General features: G+C 38.4%; 1 protein-coding gene across 2 annotated transcripts in view; it reads right to left on the bottom strand.

The window, feature by feature from the left end:
- Nucleotides 1-15,905, bottom strand: part of PLS1 (plastin 1) — a 48,619-nt gene that overhangs the window by 16,454 nt on the left and 16,260 nt on the right. For both annotated transcript variants that reach the window (XM_075418008.1, XM_075418006.1), the window contains exons 2-6: nucleotides 10,169-10,277; nucleotides 5,174-5,337; nucleotides 3,739-3,868; nucleotides 1,425-1,557; nucleotides 419-500 (exon numbers count right to left, since the gene is read on the bottom strand). In XM_075418008.1, coding sequence (XP_075274123.1) covers nucleotides 419-500; nucleotides 1,425-1,557; nucleotides 3,739-3,868; nucleotides 5,174-5,337; nucleotides 10,169-10,238 — 579 coding nt within the window. In that variant the 5' untranslated portion in view covers nucleotides 10,239-10,277. The remainder of the gene's footprint in view (nucleotides 1-418; nucleotides 501-1,424; nucleotides 1,558-3,738; nucleotides 3,869-5,173; nucleotides 5,338-10,168; nucleotides 10,278-15,905) is intronic.

Here is a 15,905-nt window from a genome sequence, read left to right as displayed (position 1 = left end):
CTTAAAGACTGTTACTGTCAAATATTTTCATGACTTCACACACAATTAAAAATAGAGCTTCTCTTCTTCTGTCCAAGTCACTCTCCCCTACTGAAAATGCACCATCCTATTACACAGTGTACAGCCATGCCATGTAGATACTTTCTTCATTGCTAAAGTATGACCTGACCACCCACTCAGAAGTCTAAAATTATTTGAGAATAGTGAATAAGGAAAACACTAAGGAAAGCATGAAAAATGCAAGTTTTCCTGTATATCATCTAAGAAAAAGGCGAATTCAGCAGTCTCATGCTTTCACATTTTTTTAATACATAGGACTTTTTTTTTGCTCTGCCAGGAAACCTATAATTAAAACAAAACTATACAAAAATACTTTACTTTTTCATTTATGGCAAGTTCCTATCTGTGCAGTACTTACAGAAACAGTGAAAGGAGTGAGTTTCTTCTTATTAATAGCCCTTTCATCAATTGTATCTGGTTGTGAAAAGTTGATCATTTTGCTAAGGAAGAAAAGCCAGAGATTATTCAAACTTTCATTTCTCAGAAAATGTATTATTTGATTATAAACTCCTAACACTTTAAACTAGCTGTAAATATGTCTGATGATAAAAAAAAAGACCACCTCATTCTCTAAATTTTCTCTCCCTGTTAAATAGTTGCACATCCATCCAGAAAATTCCAGATAATAACTAATTATAAGAAACTTGAGCAATTGGATTTCATACTTAAGTAACAGAGCATGTCTGTGCTGTCAAAAAAACTAGTTCTTCAGAAAATTAAAACTGTAAACTAAAGACAGTTAAATAGTTGCTAGTGAGAATCTTCATAATATAACCAATACAATTCTGCACTACATTTCTATAGCATCTTGCATCTACAAGGATCTCGGACTAACTCACATCAATACTAATAAGCTCATTGCTTGTTACCATGGTGCATGAATAAGTACTATTACTCTACTTTTAACTAGAAAGTTACAGCGGACTAAAGTTAAGGGACGTACTATACGCTCTCTGTCTTGTCATGGATTTAATTCAGATTTCTGTTCCTCCTACCCTATGATTTAGTAACTACATTGATTAACTTTTTAAAATATTTGAAATAGCAAAGATTTATAATTATTTCAGCTAATGAATATATGAACTGTGTAATTATCTCCTTTATAAAAAGCCTTGCACATCTCGTGTACAATTACAGATCAGAAGTGGAAACTCACTTCTATAATATACGTACAGTCTCATATAAAAAATAGCTAAAAGTAACATTTCTATGGGCAAACAGATTTTCCCCATCCCACACATTGATTCAAATATTTAAGAGCAGAAAGAGCAGAGTCCTGACATTCAAGCCTATCAGTTTTCCAAGTTCTGTCACTGCAATCGGCATTTAACCTTTTATTTTCTTTCTCTCAGTCCTGGACTCACCAGAGAAGGATGCCATCTGCAAGAGATTTAAACAGACTGGCATCTGATGGGTTCATAGGTAGGAGGTGCTTACAGTCTGGGTCATCTTGTAGAGCTTTATTTATCCAATTGACAAAAGCAACTTTTTCTTCCTCTGAAAAGAAAAACAGCATTAAAATAATCTATTATCGTTTCCACGAATACATACCACTAAACATCAGACTTGGGTCAAAGAGGTTCATCTGCAATAAAACCCCTTAGTTTCACAGGGGCCAGCTATGAAAAGAAACAGATCAGTGAAAAAGCACGTAAAAAATGGCAAGTACAGATTGACCTTTCCCCTGCTGCACCCCCTAAACGTCTCATGATTTTCTGAAGGACCAAATAAAAATGATAGCAACATAATGGGTCATCATAGGTGACTCCGAATTCAGTTTCTCAACAATTACAATGAAAAGATGAAAATTTGCTATCTGAAATATAGAATCATAGAACAGTTTGGGTTGGAAGGGACCTTTAAAGGCCATCTAGCCCAACCCCCCCTGCAGTGAGCAGGGACATCTTCAACTAGAGCAGGTTGCTCAGAGCCCCGTCCAACCTGACCTTGAATGTTTCCAGGGATGGGGCAGCTATCCCCTCTCTGAGCAATCTCTTCCAGTTTGTCACCACCTTCACTGTAAAAATTTCTTCTTTATAATTATCTACTCCAGTCTGAATCTACCCTCTTTCAGTTTGAAGCCATTACCCCTTGTCCTATCCCTCCATGCCCTCGTAAAAAGTCCCTTTCCAGCTTTCCTGTAGGCCCCCTTTAAGTACTGCAAGGCTGCTACAAGGTCTCCCCGCAGCCTTCTCTTCTCCAGGCTGAGCAGCCCCAACTCTCTCAGCCTGTCCTCACAGGAGAGGTGTTCCAGCCCTTGGATCATTTTTGTGGCCTCCTCTGGCTCTGCTCCAACAGGTCCATGTCTGTCTTGTGCTGAGGGCTCCAGAGATGGACATGCAACATCTCAGTCTACAGATCACTGGTTTAAAGTGCAGCATTTCATTCTGCCTTCTACTAGAACTTTAGTGACTGGCAGTATTCTTGAGACTATCATCTGAATTACTGTGCTGTATTTGAAGAACTTAAAGTTTAGTGCCTCAGTTTTAAATTCTCTTTCATATTTAGTGCAGAATTTTTTACTGAGTATCTAAGAATGTTTATTGGGACATCAGTTAATCAAGTATCAGTATCCAAATTACTGGACAGTACAGGTGGTTTTCATGTCACCTCAGGAAGCATACAAGACAGGTATCTACACCTGATTGATTACACTTATTTCATTATCAGCGGGAAGAAACATGAAATTCTAGTGCATACTTCATCTCATCACAAACTAGATGGCTGACGAGGCCAGGTCAGATGAATTGCAGTCTAGTGGGGTCAGTTTCTCTCCGTCGAAAAATGAAAGGGAGTCTAAACAATTAGCTCTGATGGTGTCCCCCTTGCAGGCATCCTTTGAGATGAAATATATCCCCTGCCTTGGAGATATACCTAGTGCAGCTGGTGCTACAAGGATAATACCTAGAGAAAGTGTACTACCATCTTTAGCTAAGTGAAGTGAATCTTCCTCATATATAGAATCTTAACATTCTTCTGGAACCACAGCAAATCTCAGGCTCAAGTAAATCAAAAGAGTTGCAATATTGCTTATTGGAATATGATCCTGGAACGTAGTTAACATTCGGACCAGGAGCTGAAATGCAATTAAGCACAATTACCAACTTAAATGACATGCAGCAGGGGGAGGTAGAAAGAAACAGAGATCAAATATTAAAAGCAAGTTCTCAAGTACGAGATAGGCTATGCAAAAACCATATGGGAGTCAAGAACTCTGTAACAGCAGAGACAGCTGAAGAGGCCCTTCCATCCAGAAATGATTTGTAGGGTTTTTTTTCATTTTAGTTAACACTGTGTAAATGAAAATGGGGATTCATTTTTATCTGAGTATAGGAATAAGAGTATACTAGGATGTAATTAAGCCAGAAACTTGACCAGCATTACTAGAAGTATGCCAAAGGGGCCATTTATTTCCCCCACCATGCTGCCAGTGCTTGTTTTGATTTTTCACTCTCACAAAGATGTCTAACTTACCTCCAAGTGCAGCATGAAATCAGCAACAAATGAACAGCCCACATTTCAGTTAACTACCACCCACACTTATCCATCTCCACATGCCTTCTCCGTGTTAATTTGCTTTCAACAGCAACATTTTCCAGTTTTTTTTTTCTTTGTCTGTAGTGCAAACTTAGAGTCTTCCTTCATGCAAAATTTGCTCGTAATTCAATTACCTCTCACCTGAATAAGAGTGCTGCGTCCCCTCACTAGATATTGCTGACGTTCCTCCAATTGCCGTAATGCCTTGCTTTTTGTTTATTGTTTTTCGGAAAGATTTGCTGACATCTTTACTTTTCAATTCCTGAGTTATCTGGAATAAAAAAAAAAAACAAAAACCAAAAACAAAAAAAAAACCAAACAGAGCACACTGTGATTGATCATACCTTCAAATAACTATGTGTTAACTCATGCAAGTAATCCCGAGTCTGCAATTAATCTGACTGCCTTTCTCTGGTATTCCCATTGACTTCTGGTAAAAAAAAAAAAAAAAAAAAATCTACTGTATGGGTAAAACTAGTTTAAATCCTTTCATGAAACTTGCATACTGGATATCTGATATATTATTTCCCAGTCAGTACCTCGAGTGCTACCTTTATTAAGCCATGCTACCTAAAAAAGTAGATATTAAAAAATCCACACAATTTTTCCACAGATATTTTGGTACATTCAAGAAAATAATTGAAGATATACACATTTTCAATGACTATAGCATATCTCTTCCACTTACTTCATCATATGCTTTACAGTAAAAGGTTACTACATGACAGTTACACATGCCCTTAAGCAAGCTGGTACTATTTTCCACCTGCCTGCAATGTAAACCACATTGGATATACTAATGTGCCCTAAATTTGCCCAAATACTGTAGAGGTCTCAAAACTGACAACAAAGTACCAGTAACAGATACAGTTCAACAGTTCAATGCAAATATTTGTATCTCACCTATGAACCACTGCAAATTAGAATGTCAGAAAGAAACATCAATAACTAATTCAACTAGCAACCTGCTGCAATTAGCAGGAGTACTCTAAATTCAATGCAAAAACTAATCTTCTCCAAACAGATACACACAAACCAACAGCCCAAAAAGATTTTGTTTCTCTTAAAGCACACTAGTCAGTCATCCACATGGAAAGGCTTAAACTATTTTTAAACTTGTTCATTGAAAGTGTAAAACTGCCTCACTCCCAGTAAAAAATAGCCTTTAGTATAGAGATTAAGCATAGTAGCACAAGCATTAGTTCATCACTAAGAGAATTCAGAGGGTGGTATCTAATCATCTACTCTTTTGTCAGGGCAAGGGCTGACCCAACAGTTCCTAAAATATGTAGTCCACCCCTCATCTTTCAGAAAACAGGAAGTAGGACTGATTGAAATTACTATGCTCTCACGAGCTGCCCACATAAAATCTACTAAACTAAATGGGAGAGTAAAATATAAAGACTGGAAAATAATTAGATGGGATATCGTAAATTGTCACAGAAAAATTTCCCATTCTCAAAATATTAGTTATTTCTACCAAAACAGTACTTAGTTGTAACACTTATTTCAGTTTGCTATCCTAGTTCTCAACAGATACCAGATAGTAGAGAAACATCCAAAGGGAATGTCTTACCGAGACAAATTCTTCAAAGTCGATTCTCCCGTCCTTGCTGCTATCTGTCACTGCAATGATTTTTTCTACGATCTCCCGAACTTTGTAACCAGGCAAGGGCAGACTTGCTTCTTTAAACAGGTCTTGAAGCTCATAATCACTGACATACCCACTGTTGTCAATATCTGTAAAATGAAAGCACAAGTTGTTTCTATACTTCTGTAAACAACCAAGTACAGTGATTGTTGAGAATAAATAAAGTGTGAGGAACAGCTCCAGGAGACAAGTATTTCTTCTTCTGACATAGATAAGTAACTATGAAGGAATATAACTGGCTAGGAGTCGTGCCATCTTGTTATGTATTTTCTCAGGAAGTGTCTTCTAATTCCAAAGCACAGCTATAAGAAGATGACAAATTGGTTAAATAGCAAAGTTTAAGCTTTTTTTTTTTTTTTTTTTTGAGACTCCCAACAAAATTCTCTATAAACCTTCAAGTAAAAGGGAGATCAATTATTACATTCTTATTGTCAATAATATACCATTTGCAATCAGTAAACTCAAATCTGATGCAGGTTGTTATTAGAAAAGCACTTACACAAGAACTCTGCCTGACTCTGCATTTTGTTTCTTATCCTAGTATCTGATAGATGTTTTCTGTTCTTCAAAACTTTTGATGTGGTTAGGCTTACCTGTGAAGAATAAATCCGGGACGATCTGTATCTGTTTATTAAAGGTGACCTTCCTTAATCCATTAACTAGTTTTGTTGGGAGCAATTTGTACTGCCACCTTCACTTACATTTGGCTCCCAAGACCACATCTTAGGAACGTCCACGTAAGCAAAGTTTCAGAAGGCTTTTTTCAGCAAGAGCCATGGTATAACTCCAGAATTGTGGAAAGAAATGAATGGCTGTATCACATAAAAATAAATAAAAACCCAGTATAATTTGTGTTACTCCTGATGAATAATGCTGCAGCACAGAAGTAGTAATAAAAATACCCTTTGTACTTCCACCTTAGGCCAATCCATGTGCAGAAAACTATCTTAAATTCTTGCCTTAGCATCATAAAGAATCATTTTTCAAAACTGTGCTATGTTTTTATCCAGTGTAATGCATAAATCAAACACATGAACTGTTCCTAATTTTTTTATATCTATTTATACTTCTGTATGTATGTATAGACGTATCTATACAAGTAGAACTTCAGAAAGTCCATTAAAGTAGCCTTACCTGTAGCTGTAGTGCAATGTCTATGCAATGGAGAAAAGTACTTGTAAAAGCAAAAAAGCTATAGTCCATACACAGTACAGATGAAGTTCAATCAAATACAAGAAATCATATACAGCACAACTAATGCTGGATATAATACCCATCATTTTAGATATTTAATGCTGGTATTTTCCACGTTTGACAAAAATTTTCAGTCTCTTTCGTGACCACATTAAAGGTCTTGAAAAATGTGAGTTAATATTATTTTCCCAGTTCTACAAATGATGCATCTATGATAAGTAACTTAAGAAAACATCACAAATAATACATTGAGTCAGAAACAGAAGCGAGACGATGTAGCTGCGTTTCCGACTTGTCAACGTGTTCCCACTTTTTTTTGTTTACTTGTTAAAAGACTTCTCTTGATATCGTCTCTAGTGTCAGAACTCAGCCAATAATACCAGAGTGGACCTACAGAAGGGCAAGCAGAGAAACATGCTTTCATCTCTAGCTATAATTGACCGCTATACAGTAATATCCCTGTAATCCATACTATACTATGCAGCTTCTGTACAGCTTCATAAGAACGCCACATTTCACTGCTGATGAAAGGCTAAAAACATCTGTTAAAAAAAAAATCTCTTTTTGTGTTTTCAATATTACCAACAATTCACAAATCACTACACAGACAAACTTCATGTCTGCATATGTATTAATCCATTCAATGCCTGGCTTGCAGACCTGTAACAACACACACAATAATGGGCATGGTCTAAAAAGTAAAGGACATGCTCACGAGCTTACTCGGATTACCAGCTATTTTATTTCTCTAGGTTCATCTTTCACTGAGGGTAAGTTTCCACGATGACAAGCAGAGAGCTAAACACATGCCTTTTCCTTCAGTTTACCAATACAGCTGCAAGCAATATATCCATAAAGGCACTGGGAATGTAAAAATGAAAAAAGAAAAAAGCTAAACGATGCTTAATTTTTATATTTTGCAGAAAGCATAATATAGTAAGGAAGAAAATGCTTTTCAGCAAGTAGAAGCAGCACAGACAATTCTTGGAGCAGAAATGTGAAAACATGCAGGAAGGAAAGGGAGAGAAAGAAGGAATGCAGATGGTGAAAAGCAAACAAATAGAAAAGCTGTCAACAACACCAGGGAGTATCTACCTATCCTAACACGTCCCAGTAGACTGACACATGTATACAATGCTCTTTTCTTTGGTGTGTCTTTCCAGCTCCTGCAGGCTACAGACTTGAGCTACAGACTGCATGAAGATGGTTGTTTAATAGCAACTCATGAATTACCTTCCATGGATGTATCTTACTCCTTCAGCATTTCTACTCTTTTTTGGTCTCAACACCACCCCCAGTTAATGGGTTCATGGTTTTATTATTTGTCATGAAGAACAGTTACTTCTTTTTATTTTAAGCTTTCTGACTCTCTACTGGGCATCATCTGATACCTGCACTGACAGTAACTGAATAATTCCCTCTTCACCTTTTCCATACTACTAAGGTCTTACAGATCTCTAACATACTGTTTCCCAGTAGTCTCTTTACCAGGCTGGAGACTCCTGATATTTAAGACTTCTTGCCTAAAACGACCCTGTTCACCCATTATGAATGATTACAAATACACTGTTCGCTTTGCTGAGCTGCAGTTACACAGCACCCGCTCAGAACTGCGGCAGACAAGAAATAAAGCAGACAGGAACTTTAACACTCACAACGGTATTGCAGCCTGGAAATAAGGGTTAGTTGCTACCTAATTTCTTACTCTTTCTGTTTACTCTCCGATTAATCTGCAAACATCCTGTCAAGCATACAAAATTGTACTGTTATTTATTAACAACTGCTAGCTACAAAAGCAAGATCAGAAAATCTCCAAGTTTAGCTTACTTAAAATGTAAAATTCCATCCAATAAACAAAAAGAGAAATTACTAGTTCAAAGCATGCAAGTAAAGTAAAACCAAAGCACCAGTAATCTAACATGAAAATACATTTAACAACTGAAGTTCAAATTTTTTTTTTTGGGGATTTAAGGACTTCAAAAAAATGAATTTTGAGACCTGCCATGCTGCAGATGCAGTGGCACAAATAACACAACTGCCCAGCAAGAAAATGTATCTGTTTTCCTTGCTGAAGTTGAAAGAAGTGAATAAACACATATAGTTTCAGTGAAAACAAGGGGGTTTATGTAAACATTCTTACTTTCTTAGACATTACTGGCAACACAGAAGGAAACTTGCTGTCCTGGCTAACAGGGAAGGTCCCAGATGACTGGAGGATCGCCAGTGTAACACCCATTGACAAGCAGGGCTGGAAAGAGGATCCTGGGAACTACAGGCCTGTCAGCCTGACCTCAGTGCTGGGCAAGATTATGGAGTGATTCATCCTGAGTGCGCTCACCAGGCTTGTGAAGGACAACCAGGGGATCAGGCCCAGCCAGCATGGGTTCATGAAAGGCAGGTCCTGCTTGACCAACCTGATCTCCTTCTATGACCAGGTGACCTGCCTAGAGGACGCAGGAAAGGCTGTGGATGTTGTCTGCCTGGACTTTGGTAGGGCCTTTGACACTGTTCCCCACAGTATCCTCCTGGAGGAACTAGCTGCCCATGGTTTGGATGGGTGTACTCTTCGCTGGGTAAAGAACTGGCTGAATGGTGGAGCCCAGAGAGTGGTGGTGAATGGGGTTAAATCCAGCTGGCAGCCAGTCATGAGTGGTGTTCCCCAGGGCTCAGTTTTGGGTCCAGTCTTGTTTAACATCTTTATCAATGATCTGGATGAGGGGATTGAGTGCTCCCTCAGCAAGTTTGCAGATGACACCAAGCTGGGTGGGAGTGTCGATCTGCTCGAGGGCAGGAAGGCTCTGCAGAGGGATATGGACAGACTAAATCGATGGGCTGAGGTCAACTGTATGAGGTTCAACAAGGCCAAGAACCAGGTCCTGCCCTTGGGTCACAACAACCCGATGCAACACTACAGGCTTGGGGAGGAGTGGCTGGAGAGCTGCCCAGCAGAAAAGGACCTTGGGGTGTTGGTCGACAGCCGGCTGAACATGAGCCAGCAGTGTGCCCGGGTGGCCAAGAAGGCCAACGGCCTCCTGGCTTGTCTCAGGAATAGTGTGGCAGCAGGAGCAGGGAGGTGATCGTGCCCCTGTACTCGGCACTGGTGAGGCCGCACCTCGAGTACTGTGTTCAGTTTTTGGCCCCTCACTGCAAAAAAGACATTTAGGTGCTGGAGCATGTCCAGAGAAAGGCAATGAAGCTGGTGAAGGGTCTAGAGAACAAGTCTTATGAGGAGCAGCTGAGGGAGCTGGGGTTGTTAAGCCTGGAGAAGAGGAGGCTGAGGGGGGACCATATTGCTCTTTACAACTACCTGAAAGGAGGGCGTAGTGAGGCAGGTGTTGGTCTCTGCTCCCAGCTAACTAGTGATAGGACAAGAGGCAATGGCCTCAAGTTGCATCAGGGGAGGTTTAGATTAGATATTAGGAAAAATTTCTTTACTGAAAGAGTGGTCAGACATTGGAATAGGCTGTCCAGGGTAGTGGTGGAGTCACCATCCCTGGAGGTGTTCAAAAAAACGCACAGATGTGGCACTTCAGAATATGGTTTAGTATGCATGGTGGTGTTGGGTGGATGGTTGGACTTGATGATCTTAGAGGTCCTTTCCAACCTATGATTCTATGAAAATATGGCCCTATCAAAACAAAGTGATCCATAAAGATTCCTTCTACACATCCTACATGGTTTTGCAATGTTAAGGGCAACCTGATTATTTCCTTCATTAAAACATACCTATTTTACTGAATGCTTCTCTTAGTTCTTCAAGCTCTTCACGAGAGATAGTAGTTATGTTGTTTTCCATCTTTGGACAGCAAGAAGCGTTGTCCTCAGTTGCTTATACCTAATAATAATAAAAAGGAAATTTATAAGGTTTTAATTCCAAGTACATACTACTACAAGTTACTGATCTTTTCAATAGAAGGTACCAGACCTGAATGACATTTCCAGGCCTGGCACACTTTAAACATTACAAACAACACTTTAAGGTACATCAAACACCTAGCAATTCTTTTCACTGTAACAGTGACTGAGAATTCACAATAGCAGCATCTGTTTTCATTCGCATAGAATAAGCGCTGACCAACAATCTACCTCCATTGCCCCAGTGGTTTTCCAGCATTAAAATCATCACCTCACACTTCAACAAACAACTTTTAAAAAAATTAATTTCTAAGCGCAATGCGGTATCATTGCCAATTAGTGTTCAGCGCTAGGAGGCAACACTCCAACATTTGCACAGTAGTAAACCTCAGCAGGGCACTTTCAAGCACATGCTTACAGTCAGCGGGAGAACACTGATGAGCCCTTCCACAGATGCTGCAGAAGTTACCACCTCCTGACCTTTACCACACCCTTCTGACAATCCTATTGTCTCATGCCACTCTTGAAGAGCCTAAAAAAGGCTTTTACTGAGCACAAAGACTGGAGTCTTCACATGAATATTTTCTCTACCTAGCTCACATGAATCTATTTTCTCTACCTAGCTCCATCAAAAACCTTTGCAAGGGTTGACAAACCCCCACAACAGATCCTTGCCCATTCCCTCTTAGAGAAGCTTTACTACCACAGGATGACTCGGACCCTTGTCAGTAAGTGTGAGTTTGTAAGGAAGTCACAGACAATTGCCTCCGTACGCAAGATGTTACTTGCATTTACCATTTTCCACTGCGCACATGCCATTGCACACCCAAAGCAAGCCTACAGCAGCACCCACCTGCACATATGAAGCTCTGAGCAGCACCTGGCTGTAGACAGCACTACGTGCTACAGGTGGTGATGTGCCTACCATAGAGTGTAAGGTCTGCCTTAGTTTTTTTTCTTTGTTTGGGTTTTTATAAAGCAAAAGCAATCTGGCTTAAAAATGGACTTGCAAATATTAAATTATTAAGAAACACAGCTATTCAACATATTTGGATATCATCTCGGAAAGCATGCCACTGGATGGAAATTCAGGTAGACAGAAATTCGAACCTGACCAGGATATTGGGACTGACAGTTTTACTCAAAGCTACCAATCCAAGGCTACATATTATGGTATTCCTCCTCATATTATTTTGCATTTTGTTGAACTTCCATGATAAACTTTTCATAATTTTTATTCATATTCTATATAAGAGTTATTAAATTAAAAACTCAGCTTTTTAGTAACTATGCATACATTTAGATTGCTGGGCAGTTTTCAATACAATAGTTTCGATTCCCTCAACGGCATTTTCATAAATGCAAAGTAAGTTTTTACCTTTGATTTTCTAATACAAGAGGCAATGGGACAATCTTCTTGCTACTGTTTTTTCTGCTGGTAAGAGAACTCCGTAAGGCAGAGAATAAACTATACTATGCTTTGAACTACTCACTAAGAACTGTTGATCTGTTTGTAATGAGAAAAAGAATACCCTGTAGAAAATGCTGGAAAGGTCTCTAGAGCTAAAAAAGAAATGCTGAATGAGGTATCCCACATGTAGCTAAACCTGTAGGCATTATGACACGAGCAATGCTCATGAGCTAGCAATGAGTAGCCCCCAACTTCTCTCAAAACACTATTTTTAAACAAACAAAGCAATTATTTGTTCAAAATACTATAAAATACCATGACTTTATATTTTAAAGAACATTTTTTACACTTTTTTTTTCTTGTTTGGTTGCTGTCGGGTTTTTTTAATCTTTGGAGTTTATGTTTTGAAGTTTGTACTTACCTGAAACCATTAGTGTTAAACATTTCCTATAAAAAGAAAACGGCTTGGAAGTTAAGATTCTCATGTAACAAACTTCAACTGGGGGTCACGGTCTTAAGGAAAACATGTAACATGAGATGTGGTGAAACCTTCTAAGCAACTGTATTGCCAGACCATTCATGAAAACACAATAAATTTTTTCGTCACAAGAGTATGGGATTACTGTCTCAAAGTACAAAAGTAAAAATATTTATTTGGGCTCACTGGATGATTCTCATCTCAGCAAATGTTTCTGCTTCTTTTAAGCCCATAGTTTACTTCTCTTGCATGATGCTATATAATGTTTCCATAGTCATTTAGTTTTCTTCCATGATGCTATATAAAAACAGTTTTTAAGCAACAGTGGGTTACTTTAATGAGATCTTGTCTACTTTACTCGGGTTAGTATTTTGTGTGTCTTCACTGGGACTGTTCCTGTCGGTCACAGAGGATATGGCCTTGAGTGTGGGTGGCAAGTTAAGTCTTTTTCCTTCATGTCACTCAATCTTATTTAAGTACTAAAATCCTACTCATCCATTTTGCTAAGCTTACTAGCAGCATGTATCAGTCTTCATACCCAAAAGAAAAAAACCCCCACACATTTAAAATCTAGATTCAGAAAAAGTGACCTTACACACAGTTGTTTCTGGAAGTGCAAGTACCTTGTTTGGAACCCTGATGTGGCAACTAAAAATATAGAAATAATGAACTATGGAAAAAGTGGGGGGAAAATGTAAACATTTGAATCCAAATTACTGAGGAAATTCAAAGGACTCTGAAGTTGCAAAAAAACCCAGAAGACAGTCTTCTGAAATACAGAAAGAGCACGTCAAAGCTTAAGTGAAATATTTAGCCACACAGGTGCAAGAGACAACACCACTTCTGTTATACAGCCAATGTTTTTAACTATTTACCATTACCGTGAGTCAGATTTTATCAAAAACAATTTCTGCAAAGTTGCAATGCAATTAGTTTCACCCCTCCCCTTTTATGGGTCATAGTTTAGATTTTCCATCATATTCTATTTCAAAAAATAGCAATCTTTGACTTCCAAAGATGTTGATTATTTCAGCAACATAGTAGAAACATCTGTTCTTGAACAAAGCAGATAAATAGAGCTAATACCTCTGCTCTAAAAAGACAGTCCTAAATACCCTATTACATAATTACAGGGTAAATTAGCTGGTCAATTAAATGGCAGAAATGCTGCAATTGTGGTTCTGGCATTCAGGACAGATCTAGTTGGAGAAATCGGAGACAACACCCAAATTAGTTCAACATTTCAGAGAATTACAATATACAAACAGGGACCTTCTGTCTAAACTAATAAATACCTTGCACACACAGGCTTATCACCACCCAAGATGACTCAGTCCACAGACAATTCGACAAGATTTAACATTAAGCCTCCCAAGGTACATGTCTATTGGAACCACAACTACCTGCTGAAAGATATATTTGATTACAAAGAACACACTTCTCTCTACTCTGGTAGTGTTCATATGACACTTAGATTTTCTGCAGTCTATGCTTACGTTAAACCATCTCTTACTGCCCCAGGACAGGGTAGGTACAAACACCGTTTTTATGCTGAGAAAGTGACCTTGATCCTCTTTTAGGTCCTCACCAATATGCTTAACATGAACTGACAATATTCATCTATTCCCAGCCTGCCTTCCACGCCTGGGAAGGCTTTTCGTATCTGAAGATAGTGCACTGGGGTCTCCTGGAAACATTCCACATCCAATACAAATACATACACAAACTACTGTTGATGCCATCGTGGTATTTCTTTGTGTACGGAAGAGAGTCTGTGGCTGAACAACCACAACGGATACAGTGAGCAGGCCAAGCAGCAGCTCCTGCCACTTTTTTGACCTGTTATCAAAGCTGTCATGAAAAACAGAGCAGTTAATAGGCAATCAGGCCCAACAGTTTTCTCCATCCCTGCTGGCAACTGCTAATTGCTTATCCAGCTCTTCATTTCAAATTCTGTTTGTCTTGTTTCCACGTGCAGCTGCTTCTACAACAATGACAGACTTAACAAATGCTGACTCAAGAGCTTATTTTCTTTTGTGGCTGTTCTTTTTGTCTGGCATGAGGGACACACCTCCTCTGTCCCTGGCGCAAATACCACTCTACTGCTGCATCATCCTTCAATCTGTTGTTTCTAATGACAGCCAAGCTAGCATAATTTGCAAATACAGGTTGTGCAGAAGAATTACTGCTTTTATGTTAATAATCAGCTGGTTACTAGTATGTGCTGTCTATAATTACAAAACATTACAATTCTGCTTCTTTTATTGGGCTTTGAATCAAACTGCTATAGCTTTTAGCGCAAAAAACCCCCCACAAAACCCATACTGTAACCCGTAGCATTCTTGTGTTAGTTTATCTGGGATTCTTTAAGCCAGTCGGGTGGGAAAAGGAAAGCTTTCATGCACTGTTGGTCCCTTTTTAGCTCTCGCCAGATTAAACCAGAAGTTCTATCCTGTCTCAGTGAGAAAAGAACGCACTATAAGGTATAAGACATACAAAAGGAACTTTAAGACAAGGATATGCATCAGATGTTCCCTTTACTCATTAAGGAGAGAAGAGAAAATGCTGCTGTATTTTAACTGAGGAAATACTAATTAAACATCCGTGAAAAGACTTGCATGTTATAAGAATTTGAGCAACGGAACTAACTGCCATTGATATATATAAAGTTAGCTTTATATGAATACACACACAGAGGTTTCTGTCATCTTTCCAAGAAGATAAAACTGCCCAAGTTTTTGTTTGTTCTGTTTGGGTTTGGGGCTTCCCCCCCCCCCAGCTTACATGGAAAAAATCTTTTTACTTATGCCAAGATTATTCTTGATCCCCCAAATATAAAGATGATTAGGGGACAACTAAATCAATCCTTTAAACAATGTGAAAGGACAAATTATTTCAGGCGTTTAAATGGTGGCCTGTAATAAAAGAGCAGTGGAGATTAACTTTTTTTTTTAAAAAAAAACAAATTTACTGGAGATTAACTTTTTAACTTACTGTGATCAGTCTTTTACTCTTTATAACAAAATGAATAATCAATAGGGTTCAGTGACTCTAATTTTATTATTATTATAGTTTACACTGGTATAGGATATGGAAAGAGAGCTTATCTTTCCCTGAAAAAGTGAAAAAGCTTCAGGAGACATTAATAGAAGAGAATTACACTTCATGTTATCCAAAGTGAAAGTAGCCTTGATCACAGAACACAGTCCTCTAAACACAGAAAGAAATAATCTAATATGTCTGTAAAAGGATGAGGACCTGGTCTTCTAAAGAAAGAAGATACAAAAATAAATTCACTTCTAATGAAGCAAAGAGGATGCTTGTAAACCTTTAAAACAGGAGAGTACTGAAAGGGCAAAGTAATTTGCTATACAAATAAAAAAAACCCAAAAAAGATATTGCAACTGCTGAAACATATTGCTAATTTTTAAAAGAAGAGACAGGGTATAATTATGGTATCAGGTACAGTTATTAACAAAGTAGTATGAAGTGAAAAGCTCTTTAAGTATCATGCAGTCAGTCTGTAGCTTCACTACCCGAAAGAGTCGGAGCGTATGTTTCTCAGCCTGGGGTCATAAACATGGCTGGATGCATTTATTACCATCAAAAGTTTTTAATTATTAAAAGGTAGAGGGTAACAATGAAGAAATGTTACGTTTCAACGTATAAACTGATAATCCATGGAATTTTCCTCAGTTTTCTATGTACGGCATTACACA

Source organism: Opisthocomus hoazin, chromosome 4 (genome assembly GCF_030867145.1).
Source record: "Opisthocomus hoazin isolate bOpiHoa1 chromosome 4, bOpiHoa1.hap1, whole genome shotgun sequence".
Classification (NCBI taxonomy): domain Eukaryota; kingdom Metazoa; phylum Chordata; class Aves; order Opisthocomiformes; family Opisthocomidae; genus Opisthocomus; species Opisthocomus hoazin.
Note: the sequence above shows the minus strand (reverse complement) of the source record. Positions and strands in the feature narration are given on the sequence as shown.